The 26,735-nt window shown below is 36.5% G+C and overlaps 2 protein-coding genes across 5 annotated transcripts in view; both read left to right on the top strand.

The window, feature by feature from the left end:
- Positions 1 to 14,722, top strand: part of LOC111507203 (uncharacterized) — a 58,283-nt gene extending 43,561 nt beyond the window's left edge. For all 4 annotated transcript variants that reach the window (XM_023162500.2, XM_023162492.2, XM_074185090.1 and 1 more), the window contains exon 7: positions 14,356 to 14,722. In XM_023162500.2, coding sequence (XP_023018268.1) covers positions 14,356 to 14,596 — 241 coding nt within the window. In that variant the 3' untranslated portion in view covers positions 14,597 to 14,722. The remainder of the gene's footprint in view (positions 1 to 14,355) is intronic.
- A 3,428-nt stretch (positions 14,723 to 18,150) lies between these two features.
- Positions 18,151 to 26,735, top strand: part of LOC111507189 (neuropeptide receptor npr-1) — a 119,794-nt gene continuing 111,209 nt past the window's right edge. Inside the window, exon 1 of the mRNA XM_023162470.2 lies at positions 18,151 to 18,654. Within this exon, the coding sequence (XP_023018238.2) occupies positions 18,268 to 18,654 (387 nt within the window). The 5' untranslated portion in view covers positions 18,151 to 18,267. The remainder of the gene's footprint in view (positions 18,655 to 26,735) is intronic.

Below are 26,735 nucleotides of genomic sequence, written 5' to 3'. Positions count from 1 at the left end.
GCGTCATGGCAACAGAATTCAGAATGGGGGCGGAGTGAGAGAGTAATTGATAGAGAAAAAGGGAAAAAGGAATAGAAACGCGGAGAGGGAAATATAGGCATCACACAGCTGCACGCATTAAACTTTCTCGACGAATTTTTGCTATTTCGGCTAGCGGAAATCGTCAGATTATATATTTTCCGATATCCTTGAATTATTTTCTTCAAAATAAAAAAAATAGCTATGCTCGAGAATGTCGAGATGACGTTTTTTTTACAACTTTGCTACCCTCCCCTTTTTTTACGTCACTCTCAAATTGTCAGTTTACTGGAATATACACTTTTTAGCATGTAATTAACTCACCCTACCTTAATCTGACGCGCTCGAGAATTTCTGATGATAAATTTTTTTTACTAATCTGATCCTTTATCCTTCACAGGCGGCCTTATATATGGGGCTCATATTTGGAGGAGGTACTTAACCGGGTACAGGGTATCCCCCTGTATATTAATCTGCCGCGCTTCAGTAAATCCCGAAATCCTCGCTTGGGCTCCCCTATTATTACGTATTACATTACATTTTAGTTTTTGAGTGTACTTTATCGAATTTTGATAACCACACGATTTAATTTATTTGATCTTAATTGTGGCAATGATCTTGAAAGCGATAATATTTTTGAATAGAGAATGAAGACACCTTTCAAACGATATATCACAAACCTATAATTCTCATTTAAAAAATTGTGGGTTGTATCTGTCATTCGCAGGGGGTTAAAGGTAGGGGTGGCATTTTTACGTTGTAGAATGTCAAATTATAATCTACATTTGAGGTATTTCGGGTTTTTTTTTTTAAATATGTGCAGTAACCGAATAATGAATTCATTCCATTTGGCTTTTACACACTGTATGTATAAGGTATAGAAAATAACGACCTATATTATTATTCTATTACATAACATGAAAAAGAATACCTGTTCGCCCCCTTCAACCCTTGTTGGTTTTTGTATTCGTATTGCTTGAATATTTTCAATAGTTTTCAGTGCAGTAGGGTGAATATTATTCTTGATGTTTCCCCCATTTGTATTCAACATTCTAATTACAAATTCAGGAAACATTATAACCAAACCGAAAATTTGTTTGTAAATATGTATACTAATTCCATCATTATTTTTGAGTTGGAATTATATTTTCAGTATCCTAGATCTGAAGGTAGGAATATAATTGGAGGAAAACACTCCGAACATCTCTGACGTTCATTGTTGCTCTAATTAGGTTTGTCTCGGTGATGTTTCACTTCGTTGAATTAAACAAATCGCGTTGTTTGTTAGCAATCCATAAGAATCCAAACAGGTAGCCTACGGCTTCATTTTGGAGGTAATTATAATAATAAATAAGGGAAGGAAACATAAATATTCTCTTCGAAGGATATTGAGGAAGATTTTGAACGGCTTACAAACAAGTATGGACTAAATTTCAAGGAATTAGAAACAATTTTCAAACAACCAATTTTAATGTTAATGAAACAACGTTTACAGATTTTTTTTGCAACAACTATTGATGATAATATAAAATCCAACTAAAATACTTACCTTGTGAATAGAAAACAAGTCCAACTGACTACTTCACTGAAGGATTAATTAAAAATTTTTCAACGAAAAAATTGAAATGAACGAACTCATTTTTACACTTCGACACGTGTTTCGATTTTATATAGCTGATAATATTTCAATTATTAGATTTGCCTGACTATTACATAAGGACACAATATAAAATTGATATAAGATTAGTAGATAAGGCAATATTGTGAAATTAATTTAAGACACTCAAGACGCAGGTACCTATAACAGGTATCTATGGTATAAACAGGGATAGCTTTGTTATTTAATTTAACTAAATATATACTTTATTGTCCAAAGAAAAAATCTTGTTGACAAAGTTAGTTAATAAATATAAAAGAATACATAAATGTCACATGAATATAAAAATATAGATAAAATATAATGTAAACTTAGGTATAAAAACACTGAATAAAAAACCACAAACAATGGTTGAAACATACATACACATAAAACATGGTAAGTTAAAAATGATTGGTATAGAACTTAGTCAAACTGTAATAGGGTCTACTACTCAAAATTTTTTTAATCATTTTTCTGTACTGATTGGTATCACTATTCATCTCTTCAGTGTAACTCGGCAGATGGTTATAGATCTTCACACCATTGTAAAATAAGGAGTCCTAGACCAGAGAGTTGCAAAGAATAGGTAATTTTAATTTTTTTTGCACGCTCTGACGAGTTGTATAGTGATGGGTGTTAACCTCAAGTTTCACAAGATGTTTCCTAATCAAACACACTGTCTCCAGAATAAAGAGAGCTACAACCGTCAAAATTTTTTCATCTATAAACTCTTCTGTAATACCAATACAGACTCCAACAAATTAAGGCTACACACACCCCAAAAAGGTATGCCGTACCTTAAGTGAGACTCTACCAAAGCGTGATATGCTGTTTTTGCAGTATAAACTCCCAGTTCTCTAGCAATAACTCTCACTGCATAACAACCGGCGAAAATTTTACTTTAAATTTTTCTGATGTGAGCGTTAAATTTCAGTCCACCATCTACATACAGCCCCAGAAATTTAGAACACTCTCTGTTCTCAATGATACCACTCGCAACAGATAAACTGTGAAGTGAACATTTGAAGTCATAATATTTGTTTTCGAAATATTGAGGGAGAGTAAATTTGAATCACACCATGACTTGATTTTTTGTATATCATGAGCTGTTGTCTCATTGAGTATATCTATACCTTTACTATGCCACATTATAGTGGTGTCGTAAGCGAAAAGAGTGAATGTTCCAGATATACTTGTTCATCAAATCGTTAATATACAACAGGAACAATATGGGACCGAGAACCGATCCCTGTGGTACACCAGTATTTATTACAATACTGTTTGAACATTTAATCGTTTTCACAATCTGACTGTGACCATTGAGATACGACTCAAACCACCGTAGTGTTATCCCTCTACATCCGTAGATATTCAGCTTTCGTAGCAGTATTTTATGATCAACGCAGTCAGACGCTTTTGTGAGGTCACAAAATACTGCTGCAGCATCATCTTCATCATTCATATTGGAATACACCTCAAACAGGAAAGAGAGATCATGTGTGATCTTGTTGCTCTGAAATCCAAATTGATTTTTCCTTATAATGTTATGGCGAAGGAGAAATTCATTGAGTCTTTTCTTAACTAGTTTTTCAATTATTTTTGCAATAGTAGGAATGAGAGATATTGGTCGATGATTTGAAGGATCATATACAGAGTTACCTTAATATAAAGGAATCACTATCGACAATTTTAGAAAGGATGGAAACCTGCCATTTCTGAATGAAAGATTGATTAATGATACATGAGTTCTGAGCGCGTCTATCGAAAGATTTTCAATAATTTCGATTGAAATTTCATCATAACCTGATGTTGATTTATTTCTTATATCACCAAAAACTCCAAACAGTTCATCAATATTCATATCATCCAATTGAAGAGATTCATTGATTGCAACATTATCTAAATTGAACAGTGGGTTATATGATACCACAATAGTGGTATTATTAGTTTGATCTTCCTCTTGAGGATGATTACTTGGGGATCGAAACACGTGTCGATGTGTTGAAATAACGGTTCGGTGCACACAAACAGTGCACACAAGTAAACTAATTCAAATCGAGAACATAGATGTTTAACAATAAATTAAGATGAGCTAACTCAATTAAAAAATACAGTTTGACTGTACTATAACTCAGATGTATATATACTATAACAATTTTCAATTGAAGGTGATTCATTAGCAACGTCGCACTTGAAGTGACCAACGGATAATCCTCTCACCAACTCTGCAGAGGCATACCAGAGGCGTATAGTAGGTGGCGCTACCTGATGTCAATGGTAAAACGAAAAAACAGAAAAATTTACAAAATAATTATGTTCCTTTTATATAGAAAGACAACTACAAAGCAAAGAAATAATTACCTATGTTATGCTTATGAAGTTTCAGAATCCATTGACTCGTCCGAAGCGGAATCCCCAGTCACACTTGAATCTATTATTATTTGGTCGAAAACAGTGTCTACCATCCCGTCCCCAATCTCCAAATTTTCTGTTCTTCCTTGATCACATGGGCTACAGCATTAGCCCAATCTTCTTTCCGTATCTGTTCCATTGCGAGTTCTAATAAACGTTGGACATCAGAAATTTTATATGTCACGTTTTCACGAGCTACGTAGCCCTTAATTTGAGCCCAGATCAATTATATCGGGTTTAACTCGCAATGGTAAGGAGGAAGTCTCAAAATGGTGATGCCTTCAGCACGAGCTATTGTATCCACCACATGCTAGCGATATCTGTCATGATGCTGTTTAATGACACTCATAAGTTCGGCCTTAACCATGTCCTCGGAAAATGGAATTCCTTTTTGTCCTAACCAACTCTGCATGTCTGCTTTTCTGATGGTCATAGTTGGCAACTGTTCTACTAATCGGCTGTGATAAGAAGCGTTATCCATTACTATTACCGAATTTGGCTCGACTCGTGAAAGAAGGGATTCAAACCATCCTTCAAAGCGTTGGGCGTCCATGTCTTCGTGATAATCCCCCGTTTTTTTTGGACTATCGTGCACTATCGTCTAAAAAGCTACTCTCGCTACCTATATAGGCGACAATTAGTCATTGCCCTTTACCCGTTGATCCGCGTAACCGTTTGATAAACCGTTCACAAATGCTTGACGATAACTAGTTACAGTAGTATCTTGGCAGATCTTAGATACTGCCACATTTCGTCCAGATAATGAATCTTTTTGTGAGCAGAACGCATTTCTCTAATAGAGCGAATACATCTCCGTCGCCTTGAGACTATATCTTCTCTTTCTATTAAGACAGATTTACGGGATCGTATGACATATATAAATTTCAAATCTTCTTTTATTATTTTCCTCAACTTCTCTTTGCTCATTTTTGGAATGAGATCATTATCCATACCTTTGTCCTAATGGATTCGAGGGTTGGCGCTTTATTCTCAATTTTTTTCTACCACGACAATGTACTTTTGGAGCTTGCACAATCCCAGTCACCTTTTTTCTCGTACAATGCGTTCAATTGTCGACACGGGTATTCCCGTTAAAAATGAACACTGGGCTCCAACTTCCACTGTACGGAGTGTATTTTTTTAATTTTTGTAAACTCTACAGGCAATCTGTTTTTCTTCTAACGACATAAACTTTCGCTTTTTCTGTACATTACTTGGACATGCTACGGCATCCATCTTAATAATAATAATAATAATAATAATAATAATGATAATAATAATATTTAATAATAAACAAATAATAATACAAATAAACACCAACAGAGAACATCGCGAAAGCAGAGCTTGTATGCGGTGAAACTGCCAAAATTTTCGATTAAAAAAAATATACGTATTCTATGAAATAAACTATAGCAACAAACAAAAAAGAAATACAGAAGAAATAATCTAGAAATACTATAGAAATAATAAAATTCAATCATATCATTCAGCTATTTGTCAGTTGTTTACTTACCTCAAAAACTATCTCAAAGTTTATATATTTTGAAAACACTTTATTGTGAGATTTTCACCAGAACAGATTAACAAATCCTCAACACGTGTTTCGCTGCACAGTAGCTTTTCCAAGCATGTCCACTAACAAACTGAATTCTACATATATTGTGATTTATATATACTTTTTAAAATATTACTATCCACCTAAAAACTAATAATATTCTAGGAACTAATTAATGACAGTTATACCTGAGTTTAACGAACATTTATACCTGAGTTTAATGACTAGGTCAACTAATTATCTCACAATAAATTGTGAATGTGATGAAAATCTATGATAATGTATTTTAAAAAACATCGGCCAACTCTATCTATTTCAAAGTTAATAAATATAACAGTCTATTTAATAAATATAATGAAATATTTTCAATAAATACAAAATAAAGTCACCTTCACAAGAAACAGAACACACTACATCTATGCAGATAAGGACGCTTGATAATGAAGAAATCGGAAGACTAGTTATGACATTTCAAGGACGCAAATAAAACAGACCTGCGAAGTGTTGATGAGTGTTCCGATGTTTCAAAGTATTTAACGAACTGGTTCACCTATTCGCTCGTACATTCTATCGATATGCAGAAGCTATCTTGTTACGCAGGGCAAATTTTAGGGAATCATTTTACTTTTCAGTTATTTACAATGGCGATGCATAGACAATAAAAATTATCCCGATAAGAATTTAGTTCTAACATTTAACATTGTTGCCGTTAGCTCTCAGTTCAATTTGTATATGAGTTACCTTCAATTGAAAATTGATATACCTACTACAGACGTGCGCTATGTGTATGAAACGCTCGATAGAGAAGTTTTGAAGCGTCAATTCGTCATCTGCGTTTGTGTGAATTATAGCTGGCAAGAAAATCAATAAACTCGATGCTCATAGATGCTGTATATTGTTTCTCGAATACATTTTCTTTCGTTTGTTCACCTAACCTCAATTAAACTCCTTCAACATTATTGTCACCATTAGCTAATGGGGGCTAATGAACACAAGTTCGTCCACTCTTGCGATATTGCCGACTAATGTTCCACCAGATGAACAATTGTTCAATCTTCCCATTATTGTAATGCAAAGTTGACAACAATTTGTATGATTGATCGTCTCTGAAGTGAACTTTGACTTTCCAAATGAATCCTCTGAAACAATGTTAAACGTGTTCCTCCAACAATTAATCACATACAGATTATTCACGAACGATTCTGGGAATTTGCCCTATTTGTCGACCCGAGAACTTGAAGTTGTTAGCGATTAGAACTGCAGATGAACAATTAGTAACTGAACAGGATATGACCTTGGCGTCTAGATTAACGGGTGGTTCCAGAAGTATTCGGCCCAATGAAGAAAACACAAAAATTTTGTACAAACATGTATTTATTTTTCAACATGATCTCCTTGCAGCTGTTTACAGGTTTAACAGTGACGTTAAATAAGTTCGATACCGTTTTTATGAAAAGAACTGCCATGCTCCTCAAAATAACCATTAACTGCCGACATCGCTTCATCATCGTTATAAAATCTTCGATTACTGAGCTGAGGACAGAATATAATCCGAGGAAGCTAAATCTGGCGAATATAGTGCATGAGATAGCAAATCAAACTTAATTCGTTAATTTTGGTCATTGCGATAATGGATTTGTGAGCTTAGCCAACTGCGGCCGTTTTTGCTTGATTTTTCACTCAATTGTTGCAAAAAGTTCGCATTATGGTAGGTAGGTCTAAAGTGAGTGGGTCTATTCGGCCCTCCACTGCAACCCATAAGGGTTTATTATCACACTCGGCCAAATAAACCCAGCTTCTTAACGAAGCCGATTAGTTTGTATGGTGAGTGGTCTTTCAGGTCAGATGGTGAGAGTACGGATCTGCCAAACTCAAAGAACCTGATTCAGTCCCCAGCGGGGCAGGCACAAAATATATACTCTGCAGTTTCATCATTTTCCAGACAGCGGCGACACACACTGCCTTCCGACAGTCCAAGTCTCTGCATGTGATGATTCAAATGACAGTGATCTGTAAGAAGGCCTGTTAGACATCGTAGTTCATCCCTACTGTAGTCCAACAACTGTTTGGAATCAAGCTTCGAAGGGTGAATAAACGCCTTGGAGTGAGCCAATCCTGGAAGAGTCCATAACTCTCCTTGCCATCCAGGTGTTAAGTGTTTGTTTGACAAAGCCCAAAGTGATGCCAATGACAGGTTCTGGTCCAATGTAGCCGCTTGCAGCACCCTCCTTTGCAAAAGAGTCAGCAGCTTCATTGCCTTCCAGGCCAGTATGGCCAGGAACCCAGACCAGAGACAATCTGTTCAGTCTTCCTCTCCAGGAGAGTCTTTTTTGGCAGTTTGCTACCAATTTAGACTTTGCTCGGTAAGAGCTAAGAGCTTCCAACGCCGCCCAACTGTCCGATAATTTTGTGAGGTTGGATTCATCCAACTCTGCCCTGGGTCTGCGACTGAAAACACCTGCACCAGAACCGGAAGGTGTTTTTGATCCATCTGTGAACCAACAACTATCTGCTCTTAATATTTCCTTCTCCCGCAGGATTCAGTCCTCTCTACTCGGGAATAGTACTTTATGAGGCAGTTCGTAGTTGATAGTTGAAGGCATAAAGTCAGAGGTCATTTCCAGAATGCTGTGACTTCCAATGTCAACCAACAGACTGTTGCACTCTGCATTGAATTGATTTGTGCAATTGGCAATGTGAACAAGTCTGTATGCAGTCCATCTAGCCTCTCTTTCCAGAAAAATGTGGAGAGGAGGTATATCTAGAAGGATCTCCATGGCCGGTGACAGTGTGGTACTGATGGCACCACTGTAAAGCCTTCGGCCACCAAGCAATTGCACCATACGTGATAATTGGTATGACAGTCATCACATAAATCCAATGGATTTGTTTGGGACCTAAACCCCAAGTTTCACCACAAAGCCTTCGAGATGTCCATAGAGACAGTCTGTCTTTGTGTAAAACTTTTTTAAAGTGAGCGTTCCAGGTGAGTCTTTTATCAAGGACAATACCAAGATATTTTACCTCCGTTCCAAATGGAATGACCACACCATTGAGGGAAAGTGGCGTTAGATCGTCCAATTTCCTTCTCTTTGTGAAGGAGATTAACACAGTTTTGCTGGGGTTGACAGACATCTACTCCCTCAGGCACCAACTGTGAACAACATCCAACGCGCTTTGGAGGATATAACAAGCTACCCTTCCCGACGTGGACCTTGCCAGGATGACAAGGTCATCTGCATAAGCTTGCAGATCAACTCTTCTTCTGTCGAGGGCATCAAGCAGACTATCCACCAAGAGCGACCACAACAGGGGAGTTAGTACTCCACCTTGAGGGCAGCCCCTGGTGACCCTGAACCTGATAGCCTCACCTTGCAGTACTGTTAACTAGCATGGCATAGATCCAGCCAGTTATGGTCGATTCTATACCCTTTCTAGCCAGAGACAATCCTATAGATTCAGGTAGTGCATTGTCAAATGCTCCTTCAATATCAAGAAATACAACAACCGCAATCTCCTTGTTGTCAAGGGATCGGGAGATTTTCTCATCGAGGTTGTTTAATGCTGAATCTGTCGATTTGCCGGTTTGATAAGCATATTGGTGGTGATTCAGTGGGGATGCATATAATGCTACCCTCCTGATATGTTTGTCCAGTATCCTCCCAAGTCGTTTCAGCAGGAAGGATGTAAGGCTGATTGGTCGTACCGATTTGGGGTGTGGGTCTCTCCGGCCCACTTTAGGCATACATACCACCCTTGCTGCCAACCAACTGGGTGGTATATAGTTCCACGCCAGACTAGCTCTATGAAATTTTATGAGAATAGGTAAAATTATTCTCAGTCCGTTTTGAAGAAGAGCATTATGGTCGCCGTTGATAGTTTAATTTTTCAAGATAGTCAATGAAAACTATCCCACGCTCATCCCGAAAAACGGATGCCATGACCTTTCCTGCAGATAAAACGGTCTTCGCCTCCTTTGGAGACAGTTTTCCCTTTTGGGTCCACTGTTTTGTATGTTTTTCTATCTCGGATGTAATGTGATGGACCCATGTTCCATCCATGGTTATGAAACGACTCAAAAATTCTGCTTTGTTGCTGTGAAAGTTTGCTGAGCACTCAATTGAAACATCTTCACATTCTGCTCGAGTGTGGACAAACGCGGCACTCATCTTGCACAAAACTTTCTCATCTCTAACATCTACTAACATCGATATTTTTTGTTGCAGTATTTGTGAAATTAAAAATAAATCTCGTGCGTACCTATAAGTCATTTATGTTTTTTATATCAAATAGTATTGATTTTATATCAAATAGTATTAACCTTCAAGTATGTTAGTTTTGCTCTGTTGGGCAATAAACGCTATTATTATTATCTCAAATTTTTCAGATGATACAGTGCATTTCTCCAATGAACGGGTCAACTGAAAAAATTGAAAGGGATAATGAAATTAATGCATGAATAATTAACTTTGAAGTGAAATTGACAGATGAAACTTTCAAAATGGCAACTGGGCGCCATCTGGGAAAAATATATTGGAAAGGGGGGTCTTTTGATACACCATTTTGCTCCTGACAAATGCTTCACAACCCTAGAATATAAAGTCAATATCTTCAACTTCAAGCGAATCCTAATGAATTTGATATGAAAATTGCATTCCAACAAGATGGAGCACCACATTACTCCATAAGTAAGAAACTATTTGGATACTACTTTTCCCGGTCGTTGTATTGGCCGTCGAGGTCCTACAGATTGACCAGCCCGCTCTCCAGATTTGACACCTTTTGACTTTTTTATGGGGCTATTTGAAGCAAAAGGTGTACTAAACTGAACCTGCTTCAATATTGAATATACGGCAGAGAACCATAAATATTTGTAGAGATATTGACGTTAATGTATTCAAAAATGTTCGGATAGGCTGTTCATATGTCAAGAGGTTCAAGACAACCATTTCAAGTATCTTCTGAATTGACCTCTAGCTTATTACCCCATATTATTTAGTTAAATGTCAATGTATTCAGGCAATTTTTCAAAGTTCCGCCATTTTGTAGTAGTTGAAGATATTGACATTATATTCTGGGGTTGTGAAACATTTGTCAGGAGCTTCAAAATGATGTGTCACCAGATCCCCCTTTCTGACTTCCCGTCGCCATCTTGAAAGTTTAATCTGTCTATTTTACTTCAAAAGAAAGTATTCATGCATTAATTACATTATCCCAAATTTAAAGTTTTTCAGTTGACCCGTTCAAAAAATAAAAGGATGGGACATTAAAGAAATGAACTGTATACAATGTACCGCACTTTTTAAAATACTTTTTGAGTCTGTTAGCTCGCCTTTCTCCAATCAACGATCATTTAGTAACGCTTTGTGGATTTTATTCACCGTTTTTGGAGTCGACTCCTCATTTGGTCGACTACTGCGTTGCTCGTGTTGACAGCTCGTACAGCCTCGTTCAAACTCTGCTACCCAATATTTTACTGTTGTAAACGAAGGAGCAAACTCACCCAGAATAGATTTCAGTTCAGCCTTAATATTGGTTGGGCTGAGGCCTTAATAAAAGTACTGTACTACAAAACGATGACCAATTTTCTTCATTTTTACAAATTCACCAAAAACTTCCTCTATTGATGGCTGCCAAACAAATGCCAAACAACTCAGCGTCTTCAAACTTGAAACATATGCTTTATAGATGATGTACTTTCTAATACAGTGATACTTTTCAAACAACTAGAGCCATCTCTAGGTTAGGCCGGAAACTCCTGATATCACTTTGGTATTAAACCCTGCCGAAGACGATATTTCTGAAAACGAACAATTTTTCCCGAAAACGAACTCATGTCAGAAATTTCAGATAGACTCCTGAATGTTTTTTTGATCACTTGATATAATGTGAAATTCTCTTTTCAACGATATTACACAAGTGACCATTCGTGATGGAATTGGTTGATACTGATTCTATATCTGAAGAATCGTTCAATAATGTTTCTATGCGAATGAACAGAAAATATTGTATTCGGTCGTGTATCAGTCATATCAGAAAGTTATCTGGAAATATCTATTGAATCCCGACTACGAACTCTGTATCAATATTTATTGCACTTACTTCTGTGTGAGAGGTTCACAATGAAAGGATCACAAAAGAAAAACGGACTATACAGGAAATAGCAGTCAGTAACGGTTTCTCGAGGGGTATTGTAGATGATATCATAAGAAAGAAAAAGTTTAGGTTGAGAATGAATGGAATCTCGACTTTTAGAAACGACAAAAATCAAAATAAATATATCTCAGTTCCATACACAAAAAACTTTGAAAATATTTTTAAGGGACTAAGTATGGAGATGGTATTTAAAACAAGTCGTATACTACAGAGCTCCGGGAGTTCGAAATTGTCTGGAATTTACGAAATTAAATGTAAGGATACAAAATAATATGGACAGACTAAAAGATCCATTGGAATAAGATATAAGGAACACTTGGCACACCTAAATAAGGAAAGACCAGAAAAATCAGAAGTCATATTTTGCAATGAAACTATTCCATAGACTTTAGTTCATTAGGATTTGTTAGACAAGTTAACAACAACAGGCATCTAGATTCCTGCGAGAGTTTTGAAACGAGTAAGCATAATAATATCATGAATAACGAAGATGGAACCTCCATAAAATCACAATCTCTCGTATGCCCCTTCATGTTAATTACTGCTAAGAAGTCTTCTTCTATTATTCCGTCCATTGTGCAGTACCGAACAAATAATGGACACTGAGACATGGAAGTTATATCCGAAATGGAATCGCAAGCAAGACTGAAGTATTTGCAGTTTTTCAGTTTGTCAGTTACTGCCTCAAGCTAATTCAGAATTCAGAAAGCGTAAGATTTTTAACTTCTGCCTAACTATCGTCAGTCACCGTCGCCGGATTCGAACGCAAAATCTGTTTTGATTTTGTAGTTGACTATTGAAATGATTCACTTTGTCGTGGGCCGTATCTACGTGTCGTGGGCCGTATATAAAGGGTGTTTCACATTCGATCCTGACCATTAGGATCTCGGGACAAAGTTGGGTATTCACTTGACTAACAATAAGCTGTTGAGAAAGTTCTGAAATTCCAAGTATATCCGGAAATATCCAGAAAAAACAGAAATTTCGGAAAACGGTTTTTGTTTTTTTCTGGCTTTATTTTTCCAAGGATTCGAAAATAAATTGCCTTTCCACATCGCCACTTTTTTCCTGCTACATAATGGTGTTTTTAGATTTGCTATACGACGTTTCGTCTTCTAGCCACCATCATCAACTTGAAAGGGAAACAATGTCTAACTCACCTCATTTATCAAATTTTCTTCAGTTTCCTGGTCCATTCTGTCTCCGTATTTTTTCCTCGGCTTTTCAAATGAACCAAACTTGGTGAGAGTTTGATCCAATATCTTGAAAATAGTTCGATGTCTTTCGAAATACAAGTTTAAATACATTTCCGATGTCCTAACACTGTTTCTATCGTATTTGTAATAAATTTGTATCATTTAGAAACATCAAAGTCAAAATCTATTATGATTATTATGATAAGAATTTTTTTTTCAATATCTCCAATTTTTCGAGAAAGAATGATAACTTATGATACATCATTGAAAAGGTGAAATCTGTTTCTATTCAAAACAGAAAGAATCCAATGTATTGATGATGGTGGCCGGTAAACGAAACTTCGGATACAGGTTGTTCATATTAAGAAGAGAATGACGTCACAAGATGACAAGTTACAGCGTTGCCAACATGTGCACTATTTCGAACTTTAAATTTTTTTTGGACTGTTGATATATTTTATTGCTATTATCCTTACTTACTGTTAGTATTTGTTGAGACTATTTCGCCAATGCTTTAGGGATATTGAATATACGCAGGTCTTATCAAACGAAATGATTAGTTCTGAAAGGAAAAGAAAGACTGACAGTTTTCGAGTTTTTTTCGATTTGGCAACGTCTGAAATTTTACTATCAGTTGAGCAAGTTACAAAATGAAATGTTACTAGTTTCATTGCTGTTGAACGCATTTCAGTGGGAATTTCAACGTTGTTATGTTGGATATACAAAATTACCAAAATTAAGTGACGTCATTATCTTCTTAACGTGACCAGCCTATAGCAAATATGAAAATTCCATTATGTAGCAGGGAAAAAGTGGCAATATGAAAGTGCAATTTGTTTTCGAATCCTTCGAAAAATAAAGCCAGAAAAAAATAAAAAACATTTTTCGAAATTTCTGTTTTTCCGGATATCTCTAGATAAACTCGAAATTTCAGAACTTTCTCAACGGCATATTGTTATTCAGGTAAATGCGCAACTTTGCTCCACTTTAACCATCTTCCTATCTCTCATAGTTTCCGAGATCCCAATGGTGAGGATTGAATTTGAAACACCCTGTAGATACTCTCACGGGAAGTGTTCAAGTGACGTGCTCATCGTTTTAAGATTCAACTTAGTACACCTCGAACTTAACTGTTCAAGAACTCTTTAATTTTGAGAACTTCCTGAGAATGTTTTTCCAAGTGGATTAAATCTCCAGCCATTCAAATCCAATGTGAATCGCTACTTCCGCACAGGCACCGCTCTCAAAACGCATTAAGGATTTTCCTGTAGTGCTTGTGTTTTGTCCTTAGAAAAAACCTACGCTTCTGTCATCTTCTTTACGTTCATCCCCAGCTGAACGCGATGCATTTTTCTTTCATAGGGAACTTTTTGTTGCAGATCGAAGTGGTTGTCTAATCCTTGGATAAAGGGCAGCTATTGTAACATCACTCCGGAGTGCGATAAATCTGGTTTAGGAACGAATAAGCTCTCAGAGCCAGTTTACGTGGACGGCGTGCCAAGAATACTGCTGGCAGGAGAGGCTGTTAATGTCACTCACCACAGCACAACCCACGGAGCCTACGAGAGCGGGCATCAACAGGCTTCCTTTCTCTATAATTTCATCAAGAACTCTGACTGAAGTGTGTCGGTAATCGATTAATGGTCTCACCTTCGCTACGAGGGAATGTGGATAAGTTGCTCAAGCTGTAAAACGAGAATGTGATGTAATTGTGAGATTGTTTTTTCAAGAAATAAAAAAAAGTGAACTCTTGTTCTATATTTATTACGTTGCGAGTTCGGGAAACACAATTGAATGTTGAGATATGAATGTACAGGCTGATCCATTCAGTTTGCGTCAGATGAGTATTTTTCTTGAAAATTGCACAATTTCAATTCGAATACCGCCAAAACTCAGTGCATTTCAACTTTTCAATTCAAAATTTCGACTTCAGACTCGAAACTACGACTGTTTAATTCAAAATTTCGACTTCTAACTCGGAATTACGACATTTCAACTGGAAATTGCGACATTAATCTGGGAAGTTGGACTTTGGTCTCGGGATTTTGACTTCAAACTAGATATTTCGAGTTTCCGAATGAAAATTTTGGCTTTGAACTCGAAACTACAATTTTTGTACTCGGAATTATGACTTTTAACTCGAAATCACGACATTTTAACTGGAAATTTCGACATTAATTTCGGAAGTTCGACTTCAAACTAGATATATCGACTTTTCAATTCAAAACTTTGGCTTAAAATTTGAAACTACAATTTTTGTACTCAAAATTATGACTTTTAACTCGAAATTACGACTTTTCAACTCGAAAGTTCGACTTCGATTATTCTCAAAATTTAAACTTCAATCTCGTAATTTTGAACTTACTAATTCATCTTCGGAGTTTCGAATTCAGTCTCAAAATTTCAACTTCAAACTCGAAATAACAATTTTTCAACTCCAACTTTCGACTCTAATTTCGAAAATTCAACTTGAATTTCAAAATTCCGTCTTCAAACTCCGATATTCGACTTTTAAATTCAAAATTTCAACTGAAGACTCGGAATTGCGAATTTTTAACTCAAAAGTTTGACTTGAATTCGAAATTACGACTTTTTAACTCGAAATTACGACTTTAAACTCGAAATTACGAATTTTCAACTCGAAGTTACGAATTTTCAACTCAAAATGAAGACTTCAGACTTGAAATTACGACTTTTAACTCGAAACTATGACTGTTTAATTCAAAATTTCGACTTCTAACTCGGAATTACGACATTTCAACTGGAAATTGCAACATTAATCTGGGAAGTTCGACTTTGTTCTCGGAATTTCGACTTCAAACTAGATATTTCGAGTTTTCTATTCAAAATTTTGGCTTTGAACTCGAAACTACAATTTTTGTACTCGAAATTGGGACTTTTAACTCGAAATTACGACTTTTTAACTGAAAATTTCAGCTTCAAATTATCTCAAAATTTGGAATTCAATCTCATAATTCCGAAATTACTACTTCATCTTTGGAGTTTTGACTTCAGTCTCGAAAGTTCGACTCCAAACTCGAAATTACAATTTTTCAACTCCAAATTTCGACTCTAATTTCGAAAGTTCGACTTGAATTCAAAATTTCGTCGTCAAACTCTGATATTCGACTTTTAAATTTAAAATTTCAACTGCAAACTCGAAATTACGATTTTTCAACTCAAAATTTCGACTTATACTCGAAATTACTACTTTTCAACTCGAAAGTACGACTTTTAATTCGAAATTACGAATTTTCAACTCGAAATAAAGACTTCAGAAACGAAATTACGACTTTTTACTTGAAATAACGACTTTAAACTCGAAACGATGACTTTTTAATTCAAAATTTCGACTTCTAACTCGAAATTACGACATTTCAACTGGAAATTTTGGCATTAATCTCGAAAATTCGGCTTTGGTCTCGAGATTTCAACTTGAAACTAGATATTTCGAATTTTCAATTCAAAATTTTGGCTTTGACCTCGAAACTGCAATTTTTGTACCCAAAATTATAACTTCAAACCCGAAATTATGACTTTTCAACTCGAAATTTCGACTTTGATTTCTGAATTTTGACTTCAATTTCAAAATTCTGACTTCAATCTCGTTATTTTGAAATTACTACTTCATCTTTGGAATTTCGACTTTAATTTCGAAATTTCGACTTCAAACTCAGATATTCGACTTTAAAATTCAAAACTTCAACTTTAAACTCGAATTTATGCCTTTTCATCTCAAAATTTCGACTTTAAGCTCGAAATTACGACTCTTCAACTCGAAATTACGACTATAAACTCGAAATTATAAATTTTCAACTCGAAATTGAGACATCAGACTCGAAATTATGACTTTTCACTCGAAATAACGACTTTGAACTCGAAACTACGACTTTTTAATTCAAAATTTTGACTTTAAACTTGGAATTACGACAATTTAACTAGAAATTTCGACATTAATCTCGCAAGTTCGACTTTGGTCTCAAAATTTCGACTTCAAACTAGATATTTCGACTTTTCAACTTTGATTTTGAACTCGAAACTACAATTTTTGTACTCGAAATTATAACTTACAACTCGAAATTTCGACTTCTCAACTAGAAATTTCGACTTTGATTTCTAAATTTTGACTTTAATCTCTAAATTTGGACTTCAATCTCGTAATTTCGAAATTACTACTTCATCTTTGGAATTTCGACTTCAATATCGAAATTTCGACTTCAAACTCGAAATTACAACTTTATAACTCAAAATTCCGACTTTAATTTCGAAAGTTCGACTTGCATTTCAAAATTTTGACTTCAAACTGAGACATTCGACTCTTAAATTCAAAATTTCAACTTCAAACTCGAAATGACTTTTTAACTCAAAATTATGACTTCTCAACTCAGAATTACGACTTTCAACTCGAAATTATGACTTTTTAACACGAAATTGAGACTTTGAACTCGAACTTAGGACTTTGAACTTGAAATTACAACTTTTCAACTCGAAATTACGACTCATTGATGTTTCAATATGAATCTTCGTCAAGTATCAACCAGTTCTATCCAGTTATTGAACTTAATATCGACTTTAAACTCGAAGTTACGACATTTTAACCAAACCAAAGTGCATTCGTCCCAATGTAAAAGCCAAGTATCACGATAATGTACCTGCTCACTCGTCATTGCTGGTTCGTAATTTTTTGTCCAACAACAGCCACCGTATTCTCCATATTTAGCACTCTGCGACTTTTTTCTTCGAGGTTCAAAAAACCTACGAAAAAACGGCATTTTGCGACGATTGAGGAGATAAAAACGGAGTCGCTTAGAAAGCTCAAGGACAAATCGAAAAGTGCATATCAGAACTGCTTCGAAGATTGAAAAAAACGTTTGAAGTGAAAGTTAACTTTCATTTTTGAACAGAACTCTCAAATTTAACATACAGAAAATCACAATAAACTATATCAGCGCGTTTTTTTCACAAAAGCGCAACTTCTCCTGAAAATATCAGTATCCTGCCGGTATTGTGAACGAAGATAACCATGCAGCTTCGCATTAATTATCCCATCTCGTCAAATTGCCGAGGCCGGAAAGTTTTTCAGTACCCCGGAACGCAATGAAACGGCGCACGAAAATCTAAACTCTTTTTCAGGATCCTTCACTTTCCAGTTCTCGTCTGTTACCTTCTCGAAACGCAACTGTGTGTTGGAGAAAGCCGAACGGTTCGCGATCTCGCACGACCACGTGGACTTCCCAAGTTCAATGAAATGCGATCTGAAGTTTTGAAAAGAACTCGTGGAATTGAATAAAATGGAGAAAGAGATTAACTCTACTATTCCTGAGAACGACATCCCCCCGGAAGTGTGGGCGATTTTACACGAATTCCTGCTGGGAATTAAAGACCCCGAATTGGACCTGAGGGAACCTCACTTGAAGACGGTCTTCTCGAGAATATATCCCTTCATCATTTTTATTTATGCTCTCCTGGTGGTTGCCGGGCTCTTCGGAAATTTGACAGTTTTTGTGTATATTATTCGTCATAAACTGTACAGTGAAGAGACCTACACTTTTTTGCTGAACAACGTTATCAGTGATATTATAAAATGTGTGGTGGTCCTGCCAATTTCTTTGTATGTGTTAATCATTCAAAACTGGGTACTGGGTGAATTGCTATGTTCGTTTTTGCCGATGATTCAAGTGAGTATAAAAATCTCGCATTGATGATATAAAATGAAATAGTGTCACACCAGGCACATATCTTTAATATATTCATTTTGTTTCATGTTCAGTAGATACTCGTCACTACGTGTTTGACAGAGAAAGAATTCACAGATTTTCAAACAGTACCTCGCCATACATACAGAGATTTGTCTGAGGACTTTATCCAGCACGGTCTGTGCGTTAATGGTTGAGTAAAGGCCAGGCACGCTACGGTCGTATCATACAGAGACTTGCCAGAAAGTTAAAGTCGACAGTTGTTTCTTGATACCATACATTAACAGTTTTTTTTTGTGACGGGTTGAGCAAGAGGGCTTAAATTGTTTTGTGAAAATATGGCGAAAAGCATAGACAGTCGTTTTATGGGCAAAGAGTTTTTAACTGAGTTCATAGGAATGTATAAAAGTCATCCAGCTTTATGGAAAATAAATTCAAATGACTATGTCAACAAAAATTTAAAGAATAAGGGTTATGAAGCTTTCATTCAATATTGCAAAAAACTGAACATGTCTGTGGTATTAGGTAGCCCAGTGCTTGAGCAGAAATTCCAACGGAGTATTTAAGATCTTCATAAGATCTGCCTGCTGCAAGAAATCTAAGCGTTGCTACCAAACGTTCCTAAGGAGATATTTGGTTCTCGCATGGCAGTATGCTGCTTTGTTGATCTTTCTTTCATCATAGACAATAATGTCTCAAAAGTTGTACTATCTATTCTCAAATAGTTTCCAAAATCATGAGGATCGTTTTGCCTCAATTGCTTCAATAAAGGCAAATGACTCGAGAGTTTCTTTTTGCAGTAGCCATTTTTTCACCCATTTGCTTCGGCGTTTTGTGGTCATAGAGTAAAAAGTATTCGTCAGAAGATGTATATTAATCATACCCAAACACAATGCAACTTTTTTCTTATTTGTTGAAAGATTTTGCTACTAACTAACAGTAACATATCTTGTCAAGTTAGTGGAGTAACGGCATGAAACCGTGCTGGATAAAGTTCTCAGACAAACCTCTGTGTGTATGGCTGGCTAATTAATTATTTATTTCATCAATACTTCGACCCGTTACTTAGTGAAAATCAATAACACTATTCATGATAAAAATTACAAATTTTCACAATGAAGAATTTATTTCCAATACGCAATTCACTGAAACAATAACTTCCTCGACTGGTATGCTACACAACTTTACAATGCAAGCTTTTCTAAAAGGGAGAACCGATTGATAAGCAGGTTGTTATAATAACAAATTTGCAGCACATACAAAGCAGCGCCGCTTTAACCACTTTCAATACCACTTTTTCAAACGATTTATCTTTTGCCTCAAAATAGGCCTCAATTTCAGCCTCTTCATTCGAGCGAAATTTTTTACCGGCGGGCATTTTCTTCAGGTCTGCGAACAGAATAAAGTCGCTGTAGGCCAGACCAGGAGAATACGACGGATGTGGAAGCAAATCGAAGCTCAATTCATGCAATTTTGCCATTGTTTTGATTGACTTGTGACATAGTGCGTTGGTTTGATGGAACAACTTTTTTTCTTTGCCATATGCAGTCGCTTCTTTGCAATTTTGGCCTCCATATACACTAATAACACTATATAATATTCACTGTTGATGGTATTTCCCTTCTCGAACTAGTCGATGAATCTGTATCTGTAGAGTGTGGAGGGTGAATGTGATCCATTGTACTTCGTTCCGAGGATCCTCCTAGGCTATCGTCCATCCTGTCCTTTCCAGAAAGGTGGACAGGTCACTAAGGGACATCTCCTTTATATCGGCAGGTGTAGGCCAATACCCGCCAAACACACACTATCTCCTTACTCCTGACACTCGCATGACATTCCTGACAGTTTCATCTTCCTGTTCACACATCCTGCATAGAGGTGTGCCACTAGCTCTATAATATGGAAGTGTTTCCTTAGTTGACAGTGGCTAGCCAGAAATCCTACAGTTAAGCGTAGATTTTTCCTGGTCATCGCCAGATATTTCTTCGGCGCTAGCTTTTCAGGGTTGCCCAGGGTGATCCTGACAAGACTGCATCCTTTGATTCCATCTCATCTCTTTAGGAATTGAGCATGGGTGCTAGTTCCGCAATTCGAAGTCATCAGGCCGTATAGGTATCACTGGGTCCTAAAATTCTCAGTTCAGCCGCTTCCTTGACTAAAGAGTTGGCAATGCGACTACCTTCACTCCTGTCGTGCCTTCAACCCATCTCAGGATGATGTTATTATCTACCGAGGCTCTTGCTAAATCTTGGTGGCACTCTAGTTATATCCTTGAGGTAACACGTTGTCTGTTCTAGGCTAATAGGGCTAATGGCGAAAAATGCCACAAAGCACTTCTCGCCATAGGCTTAGCCTCAATTGACCCATTCTAACTTCGAGGTTCACACCAGCAAATGTAGATCAATAATTCAATCTTGCTTTTCACCAAGTACCTTCTTCAAAAAAATCAAAAATACTTGAAAATGTTTTGAACGTTAGTGCAAACATAGATAAAAAGTAAATAGATCCCAGTCATCTTCTGCAATAACCCAATAATTTTTTGATTAATCTCGTTTATATTCATGTTGTGATTTGAACACCTGAAATCCAGAAGGAAATGACCACTGTGCACTCCTACTCCTACATAGATAGAATCTTAATGAAGTTCGGTCGTGTTATAAAAGCTCCTTTCTGATTTATTTTTTTTAAAATCAATTTTGGCAGCTGCTATCAGCAGCTGCCACATCAAAATTTGAAAGTGCCGGTCGCACGAAGTCCGGTCTTATTGAAATCTGATCATTTGGTGTACCTACTTATATTCTCTCTCATTATGTGGTTCCAGAACTCAATTGAAATGTTTGTCATCCACTATTCCCTCCTCGATAGATTGACAAAAAGTCTCTTATTTGTTTTTGTTCTCTTAGCTTCATCTCACTCTACGAGGGTGTTGTTTTTCTCGGTCCAAGAGAAAATGAAAGTCTAATGTTTTAAATATGAAGTATATTAAGTAAAACAACGACTTCTCGGACAGAATGGAAAAACAACGTGTAAAATCTTATAACAGAAAAAATGTAAAATTCTACTGAATAAAAGAAACTAGAACAAAGGAAATGCCGCCAATTTGATCCTGCTATTTACTCATAATTTAAGCTGTTGAATAACTACACATGCACCAACTCAGTACAAAATACTTTTAGTTTTACTTTTACTTGCAAATAGGAAGTGAACTCTCTCTCAGTATCAACTGGTTAGTAAAAAAAACAACCACTCACATAACGCCTCTTTGGGTGGTTCATGGTCAACCATAGGTTCCGTTGACCCGGTGTGTCTTCAACACCAACACTTTAATTTCAAACTCCCCTGTACCCATTACCGGTTTATGATTTCACTACCGATTTTCCTTAAATTTCGCTCCACGCGCTTACAAACAAAATAACTTCCCTATTTAGACCGCCTTGCTCAGCCTCTTAGGCTGAGGGATGAGACCCCCGATCTCGTCTCGATGAGTTCCGGTGACCGACTTTTTTTCTCGCAAAAACTCCCAAGAGCCCTCGCGTCAGCAACAAAATCTCATTCCAGCGTTTTTACCCTTCCCAATCATATGATCATCGGCAGGATGTAATATATACATTTGTTTAGTCTAGTCCAACCTGAACATGACCACAACGACGCTCAAAGGTCAGACAGTCATAAAGTAGTTCAAGCGCTTTTCCAACTGGAAAAATATCGACATCGAAGAACCGGGTGATCGACCTCGAGATTATCTTTATGAATAAAATGATATTTGACGTTAACCATCGCAATGCCAGTTATTACAGTCAGAAAGTGTTTTGTAATAGACTTTTCCTCGAGGCAAGCACAATTCAATTAGGATTTCAATAGATTTTTCAATTTCGCATTTATATTGTTAATTTAAGGCTATTAATAGCATCTCTTACATTCTTTGGAGAAAGTGAATTGATATGATCATTTCTTAGGACATGATAAATTAAGGTTAGCGCAAAAAAATTATTCATTTTATTGGCATTCAAGATAACCATAGATCACATATTTTTTTCCAGGGTCTGAAATTGTAAACTAAATCCCACATGACTTCAATTTCATTGGATTTTGATATAATACATTTTTCATTGTTTCCCCTTTCCAGATTTTCGTAATTCTCTCAATTTTCAACAATCTCTATAGGAGAGGATTATTTGCAGAGCTCAGTTCCTTGGCTCAAATCCGGTGAATCGTTCGTTGTTAGGAAGTTATTCGCCTACTTCCGCTTTCAATACACGTGCATTGATCCCTTTTGTTTTCAACTCAATGTTCACAGGCTTCATAAGTACCAAAAGAGGAAATAATAAGCCGCTTTCCAGACTTCAATTTTCATTTGTATGCATGATTTGAAATACTTCTCTCCCTTTGTAGTATTTCCCTGCCGTCAGATGTTGCTCGAAAAAGGTTGTATATATCCTTTGCACACGAGAAAATGTTCATTTCATACAAATATGTATTTGCGCCAATCTGTTGCAAGTATTCATTGATATGAATAGGTGGATTTACTCGTGCATGAGACATGAATAGAAGAGCATGCAAATATGAAAATAATTCACCCCCTAATACTCCTGAGTTTCTCATTTCATCCCCTATTGAAGAATGATTTAATGATGCTCTGTCACAAAAAAGACTTGGATTGGAGCATGTACGAACTTAGAGTGGAACACAGCAAACATAGGACTAGTAACGAAACTTGGAGACAAGGGAGGTTACGACCTCGTCCTCGAGTCATGTAGGTACAAATCTAAATAATTCTTGAAAATGACTACAAAGCAGGAGTTGAAACGTCAAAACTATGAAAATTACAGACGCGGTTTAACCCGGACAACATTACCCAAGATATAAACATCTTATTGGCAAATTCTAGTAAACTAAAACATGTATAAGGGACAATTAACAAATATAAACTATAAAATAATGCTTAAACACCGGAGCAGAGTATATAGACAGAACAATATTAAGTCCAGGTGTAAGTAATATTAATATATAATTATGAATGGTTAGACTTACAACTTTTTGAGGATGTTTCATACGATGTTTATGTAAAATGAAATGAAATTTCGACATGTGACATTATTCTTCCTTCAAAATAATTTTAAACTGTAACGTTTTTCACAAATATTTTATCTAATATTAGACATCCTTCAACCAGTTTTATGAATGTATTGTATCAATGCTCATCCATCATGTTGTGTCCAATATTTTACATAACCATCGTATGAAACATCCTCAAAAAGTTGTAAGTCTAACCATTCATAATTATATATTAATATTACTTACACCCTCAAATTATAGCATCCCTGAGGATGGAAACAATTTATTAAATTTCCGAAAGCTTGGAAAGAGTACTCTTTCATTTGCTGCTAAGCCCCATTATTTGTTGGTTCCATATATATATATATATATATATATATATATATATATATATATACAAAGAGGATTTGAAGCTCTATAATGATGTCATCCTCTAGGCACTACTCTATCTGAACGTGTTATCGTGTTGTGTGTCCTTTTATACGGTCCGAACGCCTCAATATAGGTACTTCAGGTACTTTAGGTAAATTTGCCTGTATTTGGATTACATCAAGTACTATTCTTTGAGATGAATCTTCTCTAGGTTTATTGTTTCTAGGATCCTGCCGAGATCCTGCCGAGATTACGTGATAAAACTCCCATAGAACCATAGTTTCTAGGGCTACCATGAAATTACAATAAATTCAAACAATCTTAATCTGGAAAGCAATTATTATATAATGTTGCGGTCATAAATCAATACAGCAACTAATGATTTTCATAACTTATTCAAGTAATACTAGATTGTAGTATATTCACAGGGCACTTTACGAAACCGCAACACGTGTATCGCTATGATATACCTCTCTCTAGCGTTTTCATGCAATAGATATAATACCATCCTCGAAGCAGTTCTGATATGCACTGAGCTCTCTCATCGATTCGGTTATGATCTCCCCAATCGTCGCAAAACGCCGTCCTTTTATGGGTGTTTTCGAACTTGGGTACAGAAAAAAATCGAGGGGACCAAATCTGGTGAATACGGTGGCTGAAGTATGTTTACTGTGTTGGTTTTGGACAAAAAATTACGAGCAAGCAATGATTAGTGAGCAGGTGATACATCTAACTTCAAGACATTACTCCTTATTGACCGTACGGCCATGTGACAAGAAGTTCTGATACACTAGGCTACGGTAATTGAAGTAGACAGTGAGCAAAACCTTAATATATGATCAAATTTGACAAGCTTTTTTTGGTCTTAGCTCTTCCATTGGGACGATTGGACTTCGGTTTTGATGTCATTACCATTTATCCATGATTCGTCACCAGTTATGACCCTTTGAAGCAAATCTGGATCGACGTTGACGTCATTCAACAATTCCTTAAAGATGTTCGTAAGATGTTTTTTTTTGTCAAAGTTTAGTGATTTCGGAACGGACTTCGCTTTCACATGCTTCATGTCTAAAATTTTCTAAAAAACTGCATGGCATGAGCCAACCGATATGCCGACAACTTCAGCATTTCCTCTAATAGTGATTTGACGATTTTCCATAACAATTTTCTTCACTTTCTCAACATTTTCATCGGTTGTTGATGTGTTTAGGTCGAGCGTCGTCATTAACATCTTCTCGATACGCAGCCCGCCAATATTCACCCTATTTTTTGAACTGTCCACGTATTCGATCTAACGCTTTTATACTGCAGAATTGGAAAACAACTATAACAACTTTGAGAGTACAACCATAAAAATTTCCTTCTGAAGGAAGCTCAAAGGAAATCATTTTAGTAGAGAGAAACGAAAAAATATTTTGGAGGAAGTCAAGTCTTACGTCATTTCAACATTAAGTTGTTTACAAAAATCCCGAGTGACAGCTCATCTCTCGGAACTCGGCGTACCTCATATCTCTTACCTCTCTGACGATCACTTCAGATAATTGCACTATACACATTCTGACGAGACGAAACCCTTACATTCCCCCTGAGGACAACGCCCATTGGATGATTAATAGCTTTTGAGACTTTGTTGTACTTTCCTCAAACTATTTCCGAGATGTTCCTTCCTAGCTGAAGCAATTATGTATCAGCACAGAATAGATTGCATTAAAATCAACACATCGCAGTGTTGAGAGATCCCCAGATTTTTCCATAATCATTCTTGGCGCGAAATGTATTCCTCGCTTCAAGTCTGAGAAGGGTTCAATTAGCTCAGTACACTCGGAAGATTGTTAAGTCTCTTGTGTAGAACGAGAGATGTTGATAAAGAAAAGCCTTTGATTGTGAAACTGAAAGTGTATTCCCAGGTTGTTATCAGGATGGCCAGATTAGAGATAAACTTGCAAAAATGTTCAGTCTCCATCAAAAGTTCTCGTTGTAGAGTGCGTTTATGAAGCAACGAATAAATGTTATTATTTGCTAGATTAACAATGTAAAAATTGTTGATTTTCCATTTCAAATAACTGATATTGGAGTATCATCACTTCAGCCTGAATTTCCAACTATATTACAGTCCACACTTCCACAGAAACATAAAGATATTCTCGGAAAATTACCAAAAACACTGATTATATGGGTTGCCAGAAGAGTTTCTGGCAAAATCTACTAGTATCGACCCATTCTAAGGCCCATTTCCAGGTCACTGTTGTCTCGTCGTTTGAAGAAACCCCGACTATTTGCAGGGTGATGAAACGGTACAAAATACCCCAATCTACTCCTTTGGAATGGTAAAAGGGACTTGAAAGGGGTTGTAAACATCCAAGAAATGATGCATGATGCACAAAGAATGTGCTCTGTTGTTTCATCCCCAACAGGCCTTCCCACACACTGTGGGAAGGCCTGTTGAACATCATAGTTCACCACTACCGTAGTCCAACAACTGTTTGGTTTTGAGCTTCGAAGGGTGGATTAACGACTTGGAGTGAGCCAATACTGTAAGTCCATTAATCGTCTTGCCAACCACGTGTTCAATGTTTGTTTGGCAAAGCCTAAAGCGATGCAAATGACAGGTTCTGGTCCAATGAAGCTACATGCAG

This window comes from Leptinotarsa decemlineata, unplaced genomic scaffold (assembly GCF_025532065.1).
Source record: "Leptinotarsa decemlineata unplaced genomic scaffold, Ldec_3_MD MMD2_tig00026361_RagTag_RagTag, whole genome shotgun sequence".
NCBI classification, from domain to species: Eukaryota; Metazoa; Arthropoda; class Insecta; order Coleoptera; family Chrysomelidae; genus Leptinotarsa; species Leptinotarsa decemlineata.
Note: the sequence above shows the minus strand (reverse complement) of the source record. Positions and strands in the feature narration are given on the sequence as shown.